The 22,807-nt window shown below is 53.9% G+C and overlaps 4 protein-coding genes across 4 annotated transcripts; 2 read left to right on the top strand and 2 right to left on the bottom strand.

Annotated features, from left to right (window-relative positions):
- Positions 1-681: 681 nt before the first annotated feature.
- Positions 682-6,132, top strand: PODANS_3_8520 (uncharacterized protein; the record flags this gene model as incomplete). Its single annotated transcript, XM_001909622.1, has 4 exons — positions 682-1,108; positions 1,173-1,299; positions 1,355-1,666; positions 1,719-6,132. The coding sequence occupies 4 exons, from the start codon at positions 682-684 to the stop codon at positions 6,130-6,132; spliced, it is 5,280 nt and encodes a 1,759-aa protein (XP_001909657.1).
- A 1,238-nt stretch (positions 6,133-7,370) lies between these two features.
- On the top strand, positions 7,371-9,548 carry PODANS_3_8510 (uncharacterized protein; the record flags this gene model as incomplete). The annotated part of the gene is made up of 1 exon (XM_001909621.1): positions 7,371-9,548. One exon carries the CDS (start codon positions 7,371-7,373, stop codon positions 9,546-9,548), a length of 2,178 nt encoding a protein of 725 aa, XP_001909656.1.
- An 848-nt stretch (positions 9,549-10,396) lies between these two features.
- PODANS_3_8500 (uncharacterized protein) lies at positions 10,397-17,720 on the bottom strand (the record flags this gene model as incomplete). The annotated part of the gene is made up of 2 exons (XM_001909620.1): positions 10,397-10,849; positions 10,899-17,720. 2 exons carry the CDS (start codon positions 17,718-17,720, stop codon positions 10,397-10,399), a joined length of 7,275 nt encoding a protein of 2,424 aa, XP_001909655.1.
- A 1,836-nt stretch (positions 17,721-19,556) lies between these two features.
- PODANS_3_8490 (uncharacterized protein) lies at positions 19,557-21,333 on the bottom strand (the record flags this gene model as incomplete). Its single annotated transcript, XM_001909619.1, has 4 exons — positions 19,557-20,591; positions 20,659-21,009; positions 21,095-21,175; positions 21,244-21,333. Coding segments are annotated over 4 exons (1,557 nt in total), but the record flags the coding sequence as incomplete, so codon positions are not given.
- Positions 21,334-22,807: the final 1,474 nt, after the last annotated feature.

Below are 22,807 nucleotides of genomic sequence, written 5' to 3'. Positions count from 1 at the left end.
TCTTGGACTTCTTCCTTTTTGCTGCTTTCCCGCCACCGCACACCACCGCACCGAACCTACGCGCTCGCCTAAGCCGAGGACGATTGCGACGACGACAACGACGACTCATCATACCTTCTGTCGATCAAGAACCGGTACTCCGAGCCACAGCTGCCACAGTCCGCCCTTCTGTGCTTGCCATCTTCGCCCCGGTTCATGTTGCTGCGAAAGATTCTAGGTTCGGCATTTTGAGGGAACACCGAACGTGGAGGAACGTACCGCCCGGGAACGCACAGCAGCGTCTTTCCAAGTGTCTAGGAGGGGAGCTGTTCCTTGTGATGGTTGGGGGTTGGATTGTGTAGCCTCGCTGCTTGTCCTGGTTCGCCGCTCCGCTTCGCATAAGGACGGTGTAATTCACCTACTGCTCCGGTACGTTCAGAGATATTCGATTCTTGATTCCTGGCCTTGTGCACCGTCGTGTCGATTCTCTTGAACGGAGCCATACGGGATCTCCTGGCTTGCAGTATAGCACCAGCAAACTTCTCGATCTGCGCCGCTGAAGAGAGGGGCAAGGAAGGGGAAAGGGCAGGAGCATGGACTTTTCCTGCATGCACCCGTTCGATATACTAATTGCAAATGGGATCTCTAGGTCTCCAAACTTCAAGGACTCAGGACATATCTAGACCATCCCCGTTGCCCGGCATGTCTGCTTCCGGTCATCATCTTCCTCGGAGCCGTGCTGGGTCGAGCACATCGGCTCTCGACAAGGGACGGACCGCTCACATGCAGGACTACGCCATGGCGCCCAACACCAAGGACGTCGTCAGGTACTTTGACCCGTGTGCAGCCACCTCCAACATGTTTCTCTACGCCCAGGGAAACTCAGTAGTATGTTGCCAGCATGACAGTCTCACCATCGAAAGGCGGTTCGCGCGCCATTCCGAAGAGGTGCAGTTATTGGCCGTCGACAACCAGAGCGACATGGGCGCTGGGAGATTGGTAGTCAGCTACGATGCAGGGCAGACGGCCATCGTGTGGGATTTACTCACGGGAGACGAGGTGGCTCGGTTCGCGTCTTATGAGAATCTCACCTGTGCTGCTTGGATGCGCAATGGCAATGTTGCCTTTGGTGAGTGCTCCGGGGATTGTCGATGCCTTATAGTCATGAACTGGGTGACTAACAGCAACATCAGGAAACGTACAGGGAAACGTAATTCTCTTTGAACCTACAACATCAGAACATCTTTCAACGAGGACGATTGACCAAATAGCCATCACAGCTATCTCACCAGTAGCAGACTGCAGGACTTTTGCCATTGGGTGAGTCTCATACTCAGTGTTCAAGAAACTGATAGTCGCTGACATGACCGCTTAGTTACCAAAATGGCTCGCTTCTCATTGCTACTCTTCAGCCAAGATTTACCATCATTCACAATTTGGTAACGTCCCGGGGGCCATCACCAATCGTGACGCTCTCATGGCATGCCTCGTCAGCCAAACAAAAAACAGACATGCTGGCAGTTCAGACAACTGACGGCGATCTTCGGGTCTGGAGTGTTTCAAAAGCATACAACACTGACGATCCACCAAAAGTGGTGCGGATTTTGAAGAGGACAGAGAATTATCTTGTAGGACCCAACTGGATGGGCTGGAGCAAAAACGGTCGCGTCATCCAGTTCTCCGAGTCGTAAGTACAGGCTGAGGTTCGGCTTGGTGGCTCAATTGCTGATATATGACAGTGAGACAATATCATGGGATGTGCGGACAAAGCACGTCACATATGACACCATCCCAACACTGGAAACCGTCCGGGGGTTGACAGTTTATGGCCCTGGTGCCATTCTCTTCACATTAGGACCTAACAATACCGTCCAGCAGTTCGATTTGAACGCGCCAGCAGTAATGGTTAATAACGTACAGCACCCGGCCAACTTGCTTCCACCATCACCCCCTATCTCACTCGAGGATGACAAGAACCAGCCAGGTAGCGTTTCCGAAACCGAATCGAACGTCGAGATTGCCTTCCACCCACATGAGCTTTCCGAGACGGATGATGAGCGTGGGTCACCATTGGCCCGGTTAGTTCGCCGTGGCGAGGAATCAGACAACGAGCCGTACCGTCGCCCAACCAGCCCTGGTTCCAGTGTCACACAGTCCAGCGTATCGATTTCGTCTTCGACTTCTCAAACAATGCCACGGAGGTATCCTGACTCGGTGGTGTCAAGGGGCCTCACAGAAAACACCTACATCTCCACCGGCTCATCTCTTCGATCAGGAGCGACACCGGGCCGTGACCGCAGGAATGAGAGGGAGACGTTGTCGACGACCAGCTCCATGTCTGTCAGCAGCTCACAATACCGCTCACGGCACAGGCCTTCCAGATTACGCCATGAGGTCCCACGCAGTCCAGATGATAACAAGGTTGCCGACCTGTTCAAATTCACCAAGAGCCGACTCATGGATGTTCCCTACAAGGCCCCATATTCCAGCGATAACAGCCGCCTTACCAACGATGATTTGCGCCGGCAAATGCTCAGCACCATTTTTGGCTGGAACAAGGATGCCGACGACCTGGTTCGAGATGAAATGTCCCGCCACCCTCTGGGGTCAACCAACCGCATTCTCCTGGCCAAATGGCTGGGCGATATCAGCACTGATATCATGGCTATGGGGTCGGAGAACATGACCTCGTCTGACTGGATGCTTCTGGCACTCAGTGGCATTGGAGGACAGGCATCGCAACACAAGCTTGGCCGGGCTTATGTCCAGCGGCTGTTGGAGAATGGCGATGTTCATGCCGCAGCGACCATCATGATCGGGATGGGCGATCATAATGATGCGGTGGAGATTTACATCTCCCACAAGAAGCATATGGAGGCCTTGATCCTCACCTGCCTCTTCTTCCCGGCCGCGTGGGAACGACAGGAGCAGATTGTGAGGAAGTGGGGTGAGTGGGCGGTTCAGCATGGTCAGCAACAACTGGCCATTCGCTGCTTTGCGTGTACTGGCCGTGAGTCTACAGAGCCATGGACATCACCATCTGCTCAGCAGGTCACGTTCCCGACGATCACGCAGACTGTACCGGAGCTGCTCAGTCCTCCCCTGTCGCCTCCTGTGATGCAACATGGGCCACAGCGCAGCATTGCAAAGAACGCGTCTCTCAAGCTTATCACCACCTTCAGCAACCCCAATGCTAAAAACAGGTTTCTCAACGATGGCGAGGGCAAGACTCCCATTGCTGCTGGGGCGACTCCTATTTTGGAGTCTGCTCTTTCTCCAGGCGGCGCCGACCCTACCACCGCCGTCCTTCGTGGCAACCGAAGCCAGCTGAACACCCCAGCGTCAGCTCGTCCTGTAAACGGCGGCTTCAACCGGCGGCGACTTCCTTCGATTGGCGAACAGGCAGACTCTCACCAGAATGTCTTGACCGCCATCAGCAAGCCCCCAGGCGACCCGTATGCTAACATCCAACCTATCGAGCCACCTAGTTTTGCTGCTAGGGGTCTGGACGTGATGAGACCCAGCACCGCCAGTCCTAGCATGATGAAGCAGCAGTCGAGAAACCAGCCACCTCCTTCCCCGTCACCAGCCGCCTTCGCTTCTTTTATGGACGCCGGCAGGACGAGAAATGGCTCCCGCTCCCGCATCCCTGAGGGTCTTGATCTGTCCCTCTCGGGGCTCAAGGACACCCACCCTGAAGATGTGACCTCACCCGAACCATCGGCCGGCTCTTCTGTCCGCTACCACTGGCCCTCTAGAAGAAAGGGTCCAGGATCGGCAGCTGGCTCTGTGGCTAGCTCTTTGGCATCTGCCTCGCAAGCGTCTCAGGCGTCAAGCGTTCGGGGCTATCGTGGATATCGTCCTCAGGAGAACAAGAGCCTGGATGACTATCTCAACAACCTCGATAATGCCCAGAGCAGAACTCGTGGGACCAGCCGTGAGAACCGCACCAATGCGCGTGACACTAGCCGGTCTCGCAAAGATGGTCGTATGGCATCGAAGGACCGTGGGCGGGCCGCCGACCGTAACTACACCCCCAAGGGCGGCAAACGCTCGCCAAAGTCACCCATTCCCATGTCTCCCGAGGATCTGATCAACCTGGCCACGCCCAACCACGATGCGGAACACCAGTACTACTTGAATCATAGGAACAAGATGCTCGATGTCTCAACTGATGAACTGGAGCCCGCCAGCCAGCCCAGCACCGTACGAAAAGTAGGCTATGCCAACCGCGAGACTTCGAGGACCAGAGCGTCGAGCCGCAATGCTAGTAGGACACGGGGCACAAGCAGGGCTCGCAGCCCCAGCAAGTCTAACGTCCCCGCGCCCTTGAACATTCGAAGCCGCTCCGCAAACCGTGAACAGTCATCCAAGCGATCGCCAACATCACCCCAGCCGATGCCGATGCCCATGCCCATGTCGGCTGACTTGCACCGACCTCAGCACTTCGAAGGATCTGAAGATGAGGAGGACTACCGCCAGGCGATGGAGGAGCGTGAAAGGTTCCGCCAGAGAAACAATCGCAGCGCAAGCACCAACCGAGACCGAGCTGGGCCAACTTCTCCCATGTCTGTCCGCTCGCATGCCTGGTCATCTAGGGATGCAGGCCGCGAGAAGCCGGAGGGCATCCGCAGGACAACGTCACACGCTGGAACTGATGGGTCTTCCCGAAGGGTCAAGGTCGCTGCTCCGTTGCAGACCCCGGCACCGATGCAGCTGGTTGCCGATGATTCGGGCGATCTGAGGGTCATCAAGGATGAGAGGCAGCTCAAGAAGGAGGCAGCGGCCCGTGAACTGGAGGAGCGCCGCAAATCTCTTGCTCAGCGTCCTTCGGTGCCCCCAATCATGCATCCCGACCAGCTTTTCCCCAGCAGAAGATCGCCTACTACACTTGGAGGTCTGCCGAGCACCGTCTACGAGCCACCTAGAAAAGAGGATCTTCCTTCCCGCAGTGCCAGTGTGGATCCCAACGCCGGACGGAGCATGTATGCGAACCGCGGACCGCATATCGGCCTTCCCGCCACACCGCGGGCCATGCGTTTGGTCTTGGAGTCTGATGCGAGCAGGAAGCAACAGGATGTTCCCGTGCCTGCCATCCCAGCTGGCTTTTCCCAGACCTCGCCGAACGTCACTCAACAGTCGCCCAGACATTCTCCCAAGAAGGTTGAGCCCGAGGAACCCAAACAAGAAGATGGCGGCCTTGCCATGCTGCTCCCATCAACAGTGTACACACCCCCTCCCTCGCACAACTCCCGCATTGCTGCTCAGATGGGCCGCTCCATGTCCGCCCCTCCCCGCGATCTCGTCATGCCCCAAGGCAGCTCCCGGGGACCCTCCGCCATGGGTAACGATTCCGCTCGTCGCCCCTCTCAGGACACTAACGCCATCCCCTCGGGCCGCCGCCCCTCCGACGCAGGCATGATGGCTCGCTGCCCATCTCAAGACACCAACGTCATGACATTGGGCAACATGGGCCGCCGCCCCTCCCACGACGCAAACATGATGCTCGGTAACATGGGTCGCCGTCCTTCCCATGACGCCGGCAACAACAACCTGATCCCTCCTCCTCCTCCACCTCCTCCTGTCCCCCCAATGCTGAAGGAGCTCCAACATCTCGCCACTCCTCCTCCCCCACCACCAGCTCCCCTCCCTCATATGGCCGCCTCAGGTGCTAAGCCTATCGTCTACGGAGGCAGCTCAGGAATGATTGAGATTGTCATGGACGAAGACCAGCCTCAACAGCAAATTCCTCCTCCTCCGCCGCCCCCCGCTCCGGCTGCCATCCCCGTCGGCGAGTCCACCGTCCCTATCCTCTCACCTCCGGCACCCCCTTCCTCCAGAAACGGTCACAACAGAGGCCGCAGCAGCGTTGATAACTCTATTGGCGCGAGGATTTCCCGCGCAACAGAGAGGATGAGATCTGCCAGCAGAAGCAGACAAGCTGCGAAGAGTCCGGAGATCCAGTACGCACCCTATGAGAGCGTCCCAATGATCCCTCAACAAATGGGCGGGGGAGAGAGGGGACCGCCGGTCTCGATGAGCAACTATAGGGGCATGAACAACCAGGTGTTGCAGCAGGTGCAGGCGCAGATGGCGGCTCAGCAGGCGAGGGATGAGTACAGGACCGGATTGCATCAGAGTGAGATGATTTGATCACTCCTCAACAGTATTATACACGAACACCACCACTGCTGTTGTTTTTCGTGGTGGTTATTTTTCTTTACTGTGGTCTTTTTGTATAGGGGGTGGGTAAAGATACCAATTTCTTTCTTCTTATTATTTGGTTATCTTTTTGGCTTAGTTTATTCATGATCAGCTCTTTGTACATCTTCGACACGCGACATCTTGTATCTTTTTCCACTTTCTTGCATTGCGTTTATCTTATATTTTATGGTTTTTTGGCTTGCAGTTTTGATGTTTAACTTTTTCTGATGAATGATGTGATGAATTTTGGGTATATGGGATTGGAAGACACAGATTGGACACACACAAACAAGAAAGAGGAGGGAAGAAAAATATCGTTGGTGACGTGCGTGTTGGGAGGGATTTCCGAAATAAAAAGACAAAATGAAGTGGCGTGCAAGTGTGAGGGGGAAGAAGAAGGGGCTGGAAATTGGGAAATATACATACATTGCTGCCTCACGGCTTGATGTGTTTAGGGATTGGAATTTTGGTTTTGGTATGCTTTTTTGATGGGATCTAGTTTGGCTTGTTGGATTGGGAGGAGAGTTTGAGGTTGGGGGTTGGTTTACCTAGGTAGCGTGAGATTGTGGATTAATATGAGATGTTTCTGTTGATGAGTTTTGGCATATCGTGTTTTATGTGATATTTGTAAGTAGTATGTTAGTGACAGAATAACTGGCGCCGCAAATCCTCCAGCATCTCGCAGCGGCAGAGCCCAGATAGTCATGATTGGTTGGAAGGAGAGGCGCAGAGCACAGCTAAATTTGAGGCCACCAATTCTTTCTACGCACATATATCCAGATAATGCCTTTCCTATTGACGATGTTCGACAGCTTCAATGCTTCTCTTTTTTCACGGCAATCATCACCATGCCACCAGTCCCACTATTACAGCCACGACTCTGCTCCAAGTGCAAGCTTCTGGCATTCCCCGGCCCTCAGCCCTACAAACCGTTCAGCTCATCCCTGCCTCTGAGATATGATGATGCGTTTACGTTGATGCCGGAGAAGATGGGTTGGGGAAACTGGTGGGATTGCTTCATTATGGCACATACAACAAAATAACATGTCCTCGACAATTTTCCCAACTTACCGAGTCTTAAGCAAGCGTCTCAGCATTGCGAGTTCTGCGAAGCGCTGCGAGAAATTCTGCTCTTAAAAGTTCCGAAAGTAGACAGTATCATCTCGAACCCGGCTTTCTCGCAGCGAATGCGAGGGCCAGAGCCGCTCTGGATCACAATTCGAGCATACCGCGTGTGGAAGAACCCTGATATGGATACGATTGCCAGCTTCAGCGGACTCCATTTGAGGGTTGTATTTGACGACAACCTTCCCATCGAGGTCCCTAGACCGGTTATTATCAAGTGGGTTGCGGAAGCTGCTCCGAGTATGGGCACACACACTGCTTCGCTCCACTGTCGACTTGGGAAACTGACCTCTCTAGATAATGAACATCTGCATACCGTCTTGTACTTGCAGCCGAGGCAATACTACATCCGAGACAGTTATCTTCGTTGGGCCCGTGGCCAGATTGCCGAGTGTGAGAAGCACGACCACCAGTTGGCGGATGATTCCTTTTGCCCAGAGAGGCTACTTGACGTACAGGGCATCGAGTTACGTTTGGTGGCACGCGAAGAGGCCTTCACGGCAGCACAGATTTCGAAGTACGCCGCTCTCAGTTACTGCTGGGGCTCAACAGGTGATGATGCTCGCGCGCAAATCACACTGACGCAAGGAAGTCTCGCCCAGCACCGGCTTGGGATCCGGTTCAAAAGGCTACCTCTCTCAGTGCAGGATGCGGTTGCCATGACCAGGGCCCTTTCCCTGCGCTACCTGTGGGTTGATGCACTTTGCATCTCGCAGGACGATCCAGCTGACTGGGACCGACAATGCGTGGATATGCACAAGATCTACGGCAACGCCTTTGTCACCCTCTGCGCTGCTTCTTCACAGAGCTGTCGCCAGGGGTTCCTCCAGCCTAAACCAGAGCATCGGATCTTGATGCCATACCGGTCATCCTTTGCGCCCTTTTCTGGGCAGTACTGCTTGCGACTGAGGGGGGCCGAAGCCGATATTGACTACGCCTCTGTAGTGACAAGCCTCAGGATCGCATTTGTCGCCAGGGATACTCGACATGAGGATTTCAAAACGGACAGTCGATGGGCAAGGAGAGGTTGGGTGTTTCAAGAGAGGGCTTCATCCCTCCGTAGCATCGTGTTTGGAAAACAAAACCTTCACTTCGTCTGCTCCAAAACCACCAAAACAATGAATGCTTCCTACAGCAGTTACGAAGCAGAAAGTTGGCGGCGTGACGACGCTGTGTTTAGCCTTTACCGACCCAGAGGCGGCCACACTCAGTCGGAAGTCTTGGATAGTTGGTTGGAATTGATACAAGCCTACAGCAAAATCCTGCCCGAATCGTTCACAGACAGGAGTGACTTCCTTCCTGCCATCTCAGGTCTGGCAGGCTTGTACCACCGATACCTAAAAGCAAGCCAAGGCGTTGTTGATGCTTTTCTCGACCCAGAGAAAGACTACATAGCTGGTTACTGGCGACAGGACATCCCCCGAAGCATCCTCTGGCACCTCGTCACCAACCCCACAGCAACCCCAACGTTACCAAACTACATCAGCTCTCTGCACTACCAATCTCACGAGCTTCACCTACCCTCGTGGAGCCAGATCTCTCGAGGATACACCCACTCAATCTTGAACAACAAACAATGCGGGATATACCCACACAACCCCCTCAACAACAACAACAACAACAACAACAACTTCAAACCCGAGATGGAAATCCTCAACACACACAACACCACCCCCCTGGGGGAGAAGAACCCCTTCGGCGCCATCCGACCAAACCCCCACCTCCACATCAGAACCAAAGTCTTGGCCTTTGCCACCATCCCAGACAACAGGCGGGTCTTCTCCGTCGGATCACCAATTCACCACCACCACCACCACCACCACCACCGCTCCCGTGTCTCGACCGAGTTCGAGCTCCGATATAACCTACACCCGCTCTGTCTCGTCACGCTAGACTTTGCGCCCAACCACAACAACAGTCACACGAACCAGAGGACACTGGACGACGACGACGACGACGTCAAGTCTGACCTCCTCCTCTCCCGCTGCCAGCTGGCCTTGGTGGGTCGGTATAGCAGCGAAGGCGAGCATGGTCGGGTTTTATATCCTATACTCCCACCACCACCACCACCACCAAAGACGAGTGGTGGTGGTTCCCCACAACACCAACACTTTTACCGAGTAGGTCTCTTCACTGGGCCAGGGCCAGGTGACGACATGTCGAGGCTATACACAGAGCAACCACCTGCTTCAGCCTTGTTCGACTTTTTGGCGGAGGAGAGGGTGATATTTCTGTATTGATACACCCAGCCATTTGTAACTTCATCTCGTTTTAGATGATATCAAGTGAACAGCGACAATATATACAAGGTATACAACACGTATATATTCCTCTCTACATTTACTCCCGCACCCCCCCACCCCTTCCCCAATCCATCCCAAACCTGACAAAAAACCTAGGCACATAGTACATACATACATAACCATATTTATCATCAAGTTTGCCACCGATCCCCAATCCAAACATCCAAAAAAAAAAAAAGAAAAAAAAAAAAAAGAGAAAACATAAAACCTAAGATATGCATGCATAAAGGTATCTACGCAAACCACAACAACCCCAACCACAACAACAAAAAGCAACAGCAACAACCAAAAAGAGATACCAAACCCCCGAAAAAGAGAAAAAGAAAATAAAAGTAAATTTGTCCCAAACTTTCCACACACACACTCTCTCTCTCATGATATAAAAATGATGAAAAAAAAGATATCCCTTTGCCCTAAATTTCCCCAATTGCAAATGCTCATGATATAAATCTCTCTCTCCTCTTTCTTTCTTTCTTCTTTCTTTTTCACAACACCAACAACCACCATCAACATACAACCTGAATTTAAACAAACTTTCTCACAACAACAACAACAACAACAACAACAACAACAACAACAACAACAACAACAACAACAACAACAACAACAACAACAACAACAACAACAACAACAACAACAACAACAACAACAACAACAACAACAACAACAACAACAGCAACAACAGCAACAACAACAACAACAACAAAACATCTTCAATACACAAACCACAAACCCACCAGCACCCCAGCCGCAACACAACCCCCAACCGTGACCACATCCACTAGTCAATGCCCATCACCACCGCCCTTATCCCTCTCATCCTCCTTCCCCTTTACCTCAGTCTTATCTCGCTCACCATCAACCTCCACAGTTTTCTCACCCTCCACCTCACCCCCCGCAACCTTCTTCTTCTCAACCCCATTCCCCACTACACCCCCAACCGCAGCAGAAGCAACATTAACAGGCCCCCCGCTAGCAGGCGTAGTCCCTCCCGCCCCAAGGTAAGCCTCCAGCTTCCGTTTCAGCACCTCCCCCCGGACCGGCTTCGCCAGGTAATCATTCATCCCCGCCGCCAAACACTTCTCCCTATCCCCCTGGATCGCGCTCGCCGTCATCGCAATGACCAGCACCTTCCTCACGCTCTCCAGCTCGTCCGTCCTCAGCAGCTTCGTCGCCTCGTACCCGTCCAGCACAGGCATCTGCACGTCCATCAGGATGATGTGATACGGCCTCCCCTCCTTCGCCTTCTCCCTCAACCCCTCCACCGCCTTGAGGCCGTTCTCATACGTGTCCACGTTTTGGGTAACCCAAGCGTTGCATGTACTGCATCGCAATCTTGGCGTTGATGGCGTTGTCTTCCGCTATGCAGATCCTCAGCTCATTTTTAGGGATCTGGGTTAGGTTTGGTGGGGCCGGGGGCAGAGGAGGGTGGGAGGAGGAAGGTTGGAAACCGCCTGTCAGTGTGGTGCTGTCGGACGAGTTTTCAGAGTTTGATTGTTGTTGCCGGTAGGCGGATTCAACCGGGAGCAGGCCGTCGTCACCATTGGCAAGAGCTTGCTCGTCGCCCGCCACCACCTCTGGCTTGGCTTTCTCAAAAGTAACCGTGAACCAGGCAGTGGTGCCGACGTTTTCTTCGCTTTCGAGCTGGATCGTGCCTTCCATCATCGTCTCGATCAAGGATTTGCAGATACTCAACCCAAGACCGCTACCGCCATACTTTCTCGCTGTGCTGGCGTCTGCTTGGCTGAAGGGCTGGAACAGGTTTTCGAGGTGCTGCTGGGAGATACCAATGCCCGTGTCCTTGACCCAGAACGTCAAGGTGGCCTTGTCAGGAGTCTCCTCGTCGATCCGAGCGCCGATGGTGATGGACCCGTCCTCGGTGAACTTCAAACTGTTTCCTATCAGGTTGCCGAGTACTTGGTGCAGACGTATCGGGTCTCCGTAGATGAGCATAGGCGGGAGATTGATGTCTTGGACAATCTTAACGTTCTTTTTGGACGTCTTCTCCCGGTTGCTGTAAGAGACTGCTCGTACCACTTCTCGGACCATCTCCTCCGGGTTGAAGGCGATAATGTACAGCTTCATCTTGTCCGCTTCCATGCGTGAAAAGTCGAGGATGTCGTTGATAACCGTGAGCAATAAATCTGCCGATACTCTGATGGAGTCCGCCATCTCCATCTGCTCTCTGTTGAGGCCGCTGTCACGAAGAAGTTCCGAGTTGCCAATGACACCATTGAGTGGCGTGCGCAGCTCGTGAGAGACGTTGGCAAGGAATATTGACTTGGCCTTTGTGGCTTCCTCAGCAAGCTTGACATTGCGAATGGCCTCTGCTTCAGCATTCTTGGCCTTGGCCTCAGCCTCGATCGCTGTCGCCAAAGCCTGTTTCTGCAGCTCAACCATGGAGATATTCTCAGCCGAGACCCTCTCCACAGACTTCATGGACAAGGCATTGGAGTAGCTGATGCTAATTTGTCCGACAAGAAGCTCCAGCACAGTAACGTTGCGATCTGTGAACGATCCAGGGAGGCCTTCGAGATAGAGCACCCCCAACAGAGGCTTGCTATTCCCATGACGAATAGGAACAGCAATGACAGCCTTGCTGTTTGGGTTCTTGCGTAACCACTGGTCACTGACGTTGCCAAACCTCTCGTCATTGACCAAATCCTGGAGGAAGACCTTCTCTCGCAGTCGAGTGCAGTACAATATAACGTTCTCAGGCACAAGATCGGTGCCGCTGAGCGGAATACCCGGAATATGAGCCGTAGCACCATTCTCTGAATCACCACTTGCAGCCACGCACCAATCTACACTGCCCTCATCCTGAACAATAATAGCAGCAAACGTCGCAGACCCGCTGCAAGCCTGCAAGATCACAGAGCACATAGTCCGGAGAAGCTCATCAACCCTCAACACCGAAGAGATGGCCTGTGAAGAGGTGAGAATGCCATGCAAATCGATCATATCAAGCGCAGGCAGACCGGCCCCCGCCTCTGGCTGCATGGACCCTCTCCACGCCATCATCCGCTCCCCCTTGAGCGCCGCCACCGCCGCACGCGTCGACTGCTGCGACTCCTCAGTGTCGACACCACGGTACTGAACCGACGCTGTATCGCCGAAGAAGTCCGTCTGAACCCCGGCATCACACGTTCGAAGGTTGCCAGCCGGCCCATGTAGAAGAATACTGTGCTCAGTCTCAATGAGGTCCGCAATGCCCGTAGCACCAAACTGGCGGTACAGACTAACAGCATCTCGAAGGGCTGACCTGGCCGACCGTCTTGCAGCATTCCTAATGAAGATGTTGGCCATCAGGTAGTTTCCAAGTGCCTCCTCAAACACAAAACCATGCTCCGACGCGTGGTCGAGCGCCTCCTCGTATTGTCGAATGGCTATCCCATGATTGCCCAGCATCTCCGAGACCTGAGCATCAAGGAGCTTAGACCAGGCAAGATAGTTGACATTGTGAACAGCCTTCCAATCCTTGATCTTCCGGTTGAGCTCTTCCACCTTGCGAATCGCCTCATCACGTCGAACCTTGGGGTCCCCCTTTGGTGGCTCGCGAGGGTCCTGCTGTTCCCGGAGCACCGTGCCGGCCAGAGCCAAGCCGTAAAAGAACATGGCTAGCCTGGTGTTTCGAGCGGACCACAAAAGTTCCGCCTGTTCCAAGCACGCCTTTCCAATTTCGATGGCTCGCCCGTAGTGTCCGTAGAGGAAGAGCGGTACGATCTCCATTGTCTCGTAGAGTAGGAGCGACCTGCCGCCATTGTTGGTGTGCGTATTCAGCCAGTTCTTGTAGGTTGAAGCGTCGTGCTGATCATCGTTCATAACCTCAAGCGGTTGAGATGCTCGGGTTTTTCCCTGCAGAGCGCGGCAAAGCTGGCGTACACTTATCAGAAGCGTGCCGCCCTTTGTGTCGAGGTGCCAGCTGGGGATGTCGTCGCAGGCAAACTGGCAGTAAACCTCGAGTTCGGCACAGTCCTGACTGGCAAAGAACTTGAGCAGAGCAAGAAGCCCAAAGCTAAGAATGACGGAGACTCTATCTCCCAAGGGAGCTGCCGCCAGCACGTTGGCTTCCAGCTGCTCCACAGTGGCCCCGGTGAGGTCTTGAATGTTGCCGATGAAGTTGGCGTAGATCATGTAGCCCCGGACCAAGGAAAATGGGTCCGATGATTTTTGTAATAAATCAAAACAGATGCTCGCCAGAGATTGCGCAAAATCTACCATGTTGAACCGAGAGAGTGCAATCATGGACATGTGCAAAAACGCCATGCCCGACTGCGGATAGGGACCCTTGGTAAAGTGAGTCTCGACCATCAACAGGGCAAGCTGGTAGAACACGACGCAATCGCTCCACCAGCCAGCACTTGTTGTCTCGGCCAACACGGCTCCTAGGGATACCAGAGATTCGGGTGGAGGATCGCTTGACGCTAGTGGATTCATGACGTCTTGACGGTCCATATTTTGAATCTTGACTGACAGCTTCTCAAACTGCTCGTCGCATTTCTTCATGGTGGGACATTCGTCCACATTGACGCCAAACGCCCGCAAACACTGCCGCAACGACGTCAAGGCCTGGGCAGAGTCACCGCTCTGAGCAAAAATTCTCGACTGCAGCACCCAAGCAGGAGTCTTGTCAAGCGGTGACCTTGCGTTCTCAATCATTGTCTGCAGAAGCATGTTTGCCGAGGGGGGACGGCCCATGTACAAAAAGCACTCAGCAGCCCGACGATGTAGCTGGAGTGTTTCCTCATACGACACATCCGGCGCATCGTCATTCCATGGGTCCGACTGCAGCAGGGCTAGAGCATTGCTGTAATACTTTGCCGCTGTGGGTCGCGCGCCGCTCTCGACCGCCTCTCCTGCCCGCTCCATCAAGACCTTTCTGAACGGTGCCCTTTCCGATATTCGCTTTTTGATGACTTCGATTGATTCGCAAATATGGGAAGCCGTGTTTTCTTGGGATTTGGGGAAATGCGCGAGGAGCGTGCGAGCAATGACGAAGTGCATCTTGAGCGAGTTGCACTCTCTGAGCGCAGACGCAGCCTGGATATATCTGTCGTGAGCGAAGCGGAACTGGTCATCCCGGTCTCCTGGGATGATGATGTACGCCTGGATGGCAGCTTCCAGCCCTGCAAAGATGTCCTGCTTCCCATGCGGAAGGATGGCGCAGTCATCACTCCCGTCTTGGTTGTCGTCGGTATAGTAGAACTCGCCTTCCATCAACTTTTCGATAAGGTCGAGGGAAAACGTCTGCCCAATGAGAGCAGCCCAGGCCAGGATTGATCTCGATTCCTGTGGTAGCTCTCCCAGACGACGGGTAATAAATGCTGTATCAAGCACGTCGTAGTCTTGCTCCCCACGGAAGTGCTCAAACAGCCGATCCAGGTCAAACTTCCACCGGCCCTCAGTGTAGTCATACCAGATACACTTCTTGCGGTGACCAGCACTGAGCATCTCCCTCATATAAAAGGGGTTTCCTGCTGTTTTTGACTGGAGAACGAGAGCTAGCGAGACGACCTGATCTTTAGGTAACGAGAGCGTTGTCGAGACATACTCTCGAATTTCTTCCTCGCTAAGTGGATCCAGCGTGATTTTGGTGGTTATGGGGTAACAAGCCCGAAGGTGATCCTCGGACTTTGGCGGATTTGTTATTGTATATAGCTTTTCGGGAGACATTTCGTCTGGACGGTAAGTGATTATGAGCACCATCTGCAGTTTGGCACTGACAATCTGCGTGATGAGCTCCAAACTCTCGTCGTCCGCATAGTGAAGGTCGTCCAAACAGAAACAGATAAACTTGTGGCGTGTGAATAGTCGCAAAACGTCGAGGAAGATGTTGGCGAGACGGTTTACTTTGGTAGTTGAGCCGCCTCGAAGGAATTCTTGGGTGCTTTGGGCCGAGGAAGAAGCCGAGGAAGCTCCCAGTTTTGAAGAAGCGCCAGAGAATTCTGGCGAAGAAGGTCGCCTCCTCAAGTTGTTAGATTTCGGAGGCTGAGGACTGGAAGATGATCTCCCAAGGGGCGTATCTAGACGTGGGAGCATATGCTCAGGAAGACCTAGCACCTTGTGCAATGTGGGCCATGTGGGACGGACGGATTGCTTCAAAGCCTGATGAAACGGGGTATCTGTGTTCCTCTCCCCCCAGACTTGGCGGAAAAGGGAAGACAACAGCTTGATGAGGGGCCCGTAGGCCGTCCTCCTTGCAGTGTCGAACTTGGCTGTTGCGCAATAGCCCATTCTGCGGGCATCCACCAGAACGGACTGAACCAGACAGGTCTTGCCGAGCCCACCTGCACCTTCGATCATCACAATCTCACACTGGCCTTGCTTCCGATATTTTGCAGGGCCGAGTGGTCGGGATATGCTAGCCGCTGAAGAGTCGGTCCCGTTGGTTGCCACCGCGGCACTCCGCCAGGAAGGTTCTGACGTGCTTGCTTCCGCGCTCTGGACCGATTCTTTTAGAGACACGCTGTGTTGCCGATCCCACGGCCGGGGTGGTCTCACGGCCCCAGACGAGTTGACCTCTGTGTAGGCGCCCACGGAATCGACGCCCACAGCAGAGTGATAAAGACTGCTCCGTCGATCCTTGTTTGTAACTGAGGTCCCAAAGCGGTTCGTCCCTTCGGCAGAGCTGGCTCCATCACTCGAAACATCGGCAGCGTCCACCTCGGTCGATACGTTTGAGCCATCAGACTGGCGATGTGCGGCAGCACCATTCAGAGCCAGACTGTGTCTCTTGGCCACTCTATCGATTACTTTGAGGAGCTCGGCCCGTTCCCGCTCCCGTCCAATCATCGATGATGGCAGTCTAAAAAAGGACGAGACGTCGTTGGTGCCGATTTTCATGTCCTTCAAAGCTTGTAAATCTCCCACCCCAAGCAACTTCTTGACCCAGGTCAGGTCATGCCGAAGACCGCTGGCGGAATAGTACCTGTCATTAACATTTTTTGCGGTGCACTTCTGGATGATACGCCCAATCACCTCGGGGACATCTATTCGGAATGTTGAAATGCTGGGTATCCTGCGACTGAGCACGCCTTGTACAACGTCGAGGGGGGATTCTCCGTGAAATACGGGATGTTGGGTAAGAAGGCTCCAGAACAGAGCACCTAACGAGTATATGTCTGTCCGGGTATCCGGTTCGGCCGGCATCCGTCCGGTTTGTTCGGGACTGATGTATTGCAGCTTGTGCTTTGCGCCTAGTTCTCTTGATAAGGCCGACCAACCGGTGCTGGTGAGTCCATGCTCAAATGATCTCAACCCTGAGCCAAGGCACACCAGCTTCACCTTATTTGTTTCGACATTATAGTGGAATGTGTCGCCACGTATTTCGCCGTGAATCGTGCCTTGCCCATGATGGATCATTTCCAGACTTTGCGCCGACCCAATGGCAAAATCCAAAAAGTGCTGTAAGCTGATGGGAGGGGCTAGTTTGTGCCCAGTGTGCCCAGGACGGGAAGGCTCCCACCCATCTCCATGCTTCTTCGCATAATAAAAAGCAGGTCCTAAATCCAAGACATCCCACAGGTAGTTGGGCCCGGGATCCTCATAGACTGTGACAATGACGGCCCCTCTATCTCCTGGTAAAGCTGGAAGTCGAATTATGTCGAGCGGTTTTACTATCCGCTCGCGTTCGGCACTCGAATCGGTGTGTGCGATCAAGCTTTTAAAAATATGAAAAGTCCTCTCCTCTCGTAGTACGTGATATGACACCCGAGCCACTACCGGCTCTTCTATCACCGGGACATCGGACCCAGTGGGCGGGATTACTGGGAGAGAGGTGGCGGAACGTTCGCTGCCGACTTCGCTAAGCTGAGACGATGTCGATGGGCGGTGGTCGCGGGAGGACGGTCGATGCGCGGGAGGTAGGGTGAAACCGGCAACGCCCGGCTGGCTTGCTGGACTGTTGTGAGGCGCCGGTGATGTCGGAACAGCCCCCCCGCTGGAAAACGGCGAAACAAATCTCGTCCCATATATGTGCCAATTATCGTAGGTTGAATGAAATGGTGGCCTTGAGTCGTCCCAAACATAGCCAGAAATCTGATGCAGCCTCTCGAAGAGGCGGGCCGGGGACTCGAGCTGCTCGTCGAGCAGCCTCGCGGCGGTATCCATAGTCGCGGAAACTCGAACAAAGCCCCGCGGACTCAGGGATCACAGGCTCGTCGGGCAGGGGTGGTCGCGAAGGTCGTCATATTCCGTTCAGCTCATGGCCTCGAAGCTGTTGATGCTGGAGAGGGGAACGGATGTCGGCAAGCGGGGGCGAACGAATGGCAGAGACAAAGCGGGTCCTTGAGTCGAGTCCACGAAACTCGATCCAAATTTTTCAGCGTTGCAGCAACGAGATATCTCGAGTTTCCTTCGTGCGCGGTATCGAGCGGCCAGCGCCGGAAATGTGGCTGGATTTCAAGTTGCGAGGGAAGTGCCGGGAAAAGCGCGGGGGCGGGTGGTCAGATATCGCGAAGCTGTGGCGGGAGTTTAGGCGGCCAGAGAGTTATCACAACTCGGTGAACCGGTGACTGGTGAGTGGTAAACAGCTACACCGGCTAGGGTATAGGTATAGGTAGGTATAGTTATAGGTATGGGGTATCAGACGGCACTCGTAGGTAAAAAGGAACACCAAAGGCTGAGGTGAGCTCGAGTACCTAGGTGGTCACAAATTAGTGCGGGTTCATCGGTCTGGTGGTGCAGGATGGTCAAATACGGTCAGGTAGATCTCAGGATTGGGCCAGCTGCAGACGATGGGCAGGACGGAACGGTCAGGAGGAAATCTGCCAAGTAAACCCCAACGCAAGTCCAAGAAAGAGAAACGGCACCCCGGGCCCGACAGTGAGTGGGTGGCGGCAGGGCGGGTCCAAATTTGGAACAGTCGAGTAGGAAACAAAAACCACTCGAGGCGACCACACACAAATCACACAGCAGCAGCACACCACGGGCAGCAGCAAGTTGTTTGTGTGTGTGTGAGTGTGGATAGGGGAATGTGGGATAAGATAGGTAGGTGCTGGTGGTAGGTTGAATGGAGAGATGGCCGGGATGGAATGGGCAATACCAGAAACCGTAATCAGGACGAAGTGGGTTTGCTGTGTGGTCGGATTTCCAAGTTTTCCCATTTCCCCAGCGAGCGGGCTCCAAATCCATCTGTTCGGTGCCCGTGTAGCTTGTGGCTCAATCGCTTGCCCCTCTTTCTGCGCTTGTGCTTTTTTAACGCAGAAACAAATTACGGATCCGGAACAGGCGCGCGAACTTTTGCCTTGGCCCGGATGCGCGCCCAAGCATAGTAGGGCAGATGCCATGCATAGTGTGATAATATCCTACACTAGGGTTTGCTAATGTAGATATCACTTACACCCGCCACCCCCCATAGGACAGGGCCATTTTTCTTTCCTCTCCAGAGAGCCCGAGTCGTCGTGGGACATCGGCTGCCGTTAGGTTTAAAGTCGTCTGGTAGCTGCAGCGCCGTTGACGTCACTCTCTTATTCCTAACCGAAAATGCACGCCAACCCCCTGGTTTGTGCCGGGCCGCCTCGTGTCTCTTCAGCACCCACGTCTCAGCTCAGCCTTTCACGTGAGCGGGGGACAAGATCAATATGTCTGACTTTTTGAACACAACACATGCAATGTCATCCGCAGAGTACAATCAAGCATCCTTAGCAGAGAGATCCGATGCCCTGAAATGTTCACGCCGTCAAGCCTGTATTAGTTCTATCTTTTGACTCTATAACGTGTAGCTGGCAGGAAATCTCTCTATGCCTTGCTTTACCGTCACTGGAAATCGTTTTATTCCGTTCCCGCATACCTACTTGAAATTCCAAGTAAATGCCCCAACCCAACACCTACGGCCCAAATCTCGACAGGCTATACACGCAAAACTCCCGCTCCCATTCCCATATATGCTTTGTATTACCAATATAGCCGGCGCTCACTATCGCCGACTGGATATCCCATCACCACTTACGCCCGTTCCCTGGAAGGAAGCTCCTTGGGGGGTGTCCCTGCGCTGTAGAAGGGCTGGTCAAGTCTCCGCTCCGTGTTGGCGCGGGAGTTGACAAAGTCGGGGTAGTTGAGGGTCAACTCGACAGCACCGCTGACGATGTTGTCGACCGCCTCCACACCGAGCATGAAGGAATGGTCCTGGTTGCCAACCTCGTATCTCCAGCTGCCGAAGCGACCGCGAGACCAGATGCCCTGGGCCTGGAGCTTGGGGAGGAGCTCCTTGAGAACACCTTCACGCTCGAGCGATGGGGTGGGGTAACCGTGGTCAAACTTGCGGTGGTAGGTGGAGATGATCTCGTCCTCGGGCTTGATCATCTCCGTGTTGATGAGACCCTGGATGCAGTCCCTGAGGATGTTCTCCTCATCAACTGGCTTCATGGTGGACTGGGAAACCTCCAACATGATGGACCAGTATGGACCGGGCTTGGCCTCGCTCGAGTCAGCCTTGCTGCCATCAGCCTTGTAGAGAGTGGGCAGCTTGACGTCGGCCTGGGGCTGGTTGTATGGGGAGTAGTTGGAGAAAATGGTGGCGCGGTAGAAGGGGCAGTTGTCCTCGGGGAAGTACAACCAGCACTTGTCGCCAATGCGCTCGGGGCGCTCGCCACGGATACCAACACCAATGACGTGGGTGGAGGAGTAGTAGAGACCCTTGGAGAGAGTGATCAACTCCTGGTTGCCCATCTTCTCAACGAGGTGGTCAACAGCCATGGTGTTGATCAGCTTGTCGTAGCCGACGGTGGTGCCGTCCTTGAGGGTGACAACCTTCTTGTCGGCATCGACCTTGGTGACCTCGCCCTTCTCGCCATAGCGCTTGTTCTTCTCGGGCAGAGTGTCGGAAACGGCGATCCAGATACCACCAGTACCATCTCTGGCGGGGAAGCGGAATGTGGCGTTGGGGCCCCAGTTACCGGCAGTCTTGTTGAGGATAACGTTGCGGGTCACCAGCTTAACGTCGGGGGCGGCGACACGCTCGCCGAGCCACTGACATTGCATCTGTAGTGAGCAGCCAAGTCAGCCAGATGCTCACCGCAAGAGTCATTCACACGCAGGGTCCTCATACCTTGGTGGTGGGAACAGCCCACACCTTGTAGTTGTAGGGTCTCATGAAGACGTCGGCAACGCCCTCACCGCACGTCCGGAGAATCCACTCGTCAAAGTTCTTGGGCTTATCGGTGGCAACGCGGGCAGCCATGGCGGCATCGATCAAGCCGTCGATGCACTTGACCTGGTCCTCCTTGGGAAGCATCGAGATGTTGTTCTGGAATGGGTAGGGAACCCATTGGCCCTTGTAACGAACGTATGAGATACGCTGGTGGGTGTACCAGTCGTCTGGCTTTGGGAGGGCCTCGTCGATGCAGTCATCGAAGTACTTGTAGTGAGAGAAGATGACATGGCCACCAACATCGTAGAGCTAAGCAACACGGTGATTATCAGCAGCTGCCCAAAGTTGACTTGCAGATAAAGTAACGGGCTATGAAATGAATCGAGATACTTACGAAGCCTTCAGGAGTGACATCGGTAGACGCAAGACCGCCAGCCTTCTCGTTGGCGTCGAGGATCAGCCACGAGGGACCGTTCTGTTGCGTTGTCAGTGAGTTGGGCGCGGAAACGGTATGCGACGCCCCAGCGCCTGGGGTAAACTCACGATGTGGTTGAGACGCTTAGCGGCACCCAAACCGGTTGGGCCAGCACCGATAACGAGAACGTCGACCTTACTGTCGAGGAGAGTTTGAGTTTAGTATAACAGTCGAATTCAAAGCCCAACGGGGAGCTCTAGGCGGTCAGCAAGAGGCCGTCAAGGTAGGTTGAACTTACATGTCAGCCATTGTGGAGAAAGTCAACTGGAAGGTAGGAAGAAGCTTGGGCAAAGCAGAAGCAGAAGGAGGAACTGCTGGTGAAACAACGAGCGAGCGGCGGGCTGTTTATTATCTTGTTCGAAGCAACGATCCAGACGAAGACAATGCGATCAGGTCAGGAAATTGGGAAGGTTCTTAGTGGGGGGGGGTTATGGGCAGACAGAGCGGACAGAGCAGGAACAGGGCAGCAACACAGATTACCCCCCCTCTTCTGGGAGATGAACCAGGGCCCTGGAAGGAAGGCGGTGACCGCACGTGTGTCGTGGTGCTGATCCAAGGTGCTGCTTGGACGCTTTGGACTGGTTGCTAGGCCGGACCGCGACTTCCAGTTCCAGAAAAAAGGGGGTCCTGATGGAGGGGCTAAAATTATTCAATCCGCCAATGAGCAGCTAGCCCCAAGAAATAAAATATCCAAGAACCCCTGCCGTGACATCCCGCATCGCATCGAGCTCACATCACACCCCATCTACAGAGTACAGTACGGAGTACCTTAGTTCTGTACAAGTACCTGTGTGTGCCTGTGTGCCTCTGTGTGTGTGTGTGTGTGTGTGTGTGCCTGTCGGTACTTTTCCGCTTATTTATTTTTGTTTTTCGACGCTGGTTATTATGAGAAAGTAAAATGACTGCAACACAGATGGACAGGCGGTTATCGCAGACTCCCATCCGAACCACCAACCGCAATGCCCACTCTGCACCACCCCAGGACATTAAAATGAGGAGATGCGATTCCAGACGACATGGTGGGGAAGCCTCTCACAGCAAACAGCCCGCAGCAAGCAGGGAACGCCCAGTTTCGAGTTGACAAGCTTTACGGAGACACTCCAGCCTTCAGCACGCCTCCAAAAATCCTCAGTGTCAGTGTCATGATGAGGGGCACAGAGGTCACAGATGCATACATGCATGCGAGATCCCGAGAGGCAAAAGAGCTTGTGCTGCATGTGCATCTCCAACTGGTCCTGTATGACCTCCTCTTCTGCTGCGTCGGACTGGGCTGGGACCGGCACATGAGCTCCAAAGCTGCGCCTGTTTCAACGTTTCAACTCCATGGGGCGGTCGACTATGATCAGCAATGGGCTGCGTGGCCGCATGTTAATCCCTAGCTCAACGGCTTCAAACGGGCCTCAACAAGAAACAAACAACAACATCGAGCAACCTTGTCCTGGCTATTGTTACAGACCGAGTAACACGGCCTCACCAAGTTACGGGTTGCAGCAGCAAGAAGAGGGAGGACAATAAGCTTCTTCAAGAGCTTTCCGCAAAGGGATCCCAGCTCTTGTACCCATCGAACTTGTTTCAAGACAGCTTGCCTCAACAGCCTATAAAGACAACCTCGCAGAAAAATCCATGTTAGTA

The sequence above is a fragment of the Podospora anserina genome, chromosome 3 (genome assembly GCF_000226545.1).
Source record: "Podospora anserina S mat+ genomic DNA chromosome 3, supercontig 2".
Classification (NCBI taxonomy): Eukaryota; Fungi; Ascomycota; class Sordariomycetes; order Sordariales; family Podosporaceae; genus Podospora; species Podospora anserina.
The sequence above is the reverse complement of the archived record's forward strand: the minus strand, read 5'-3'. Positions and strand labels throughout refer to the sequence as shown.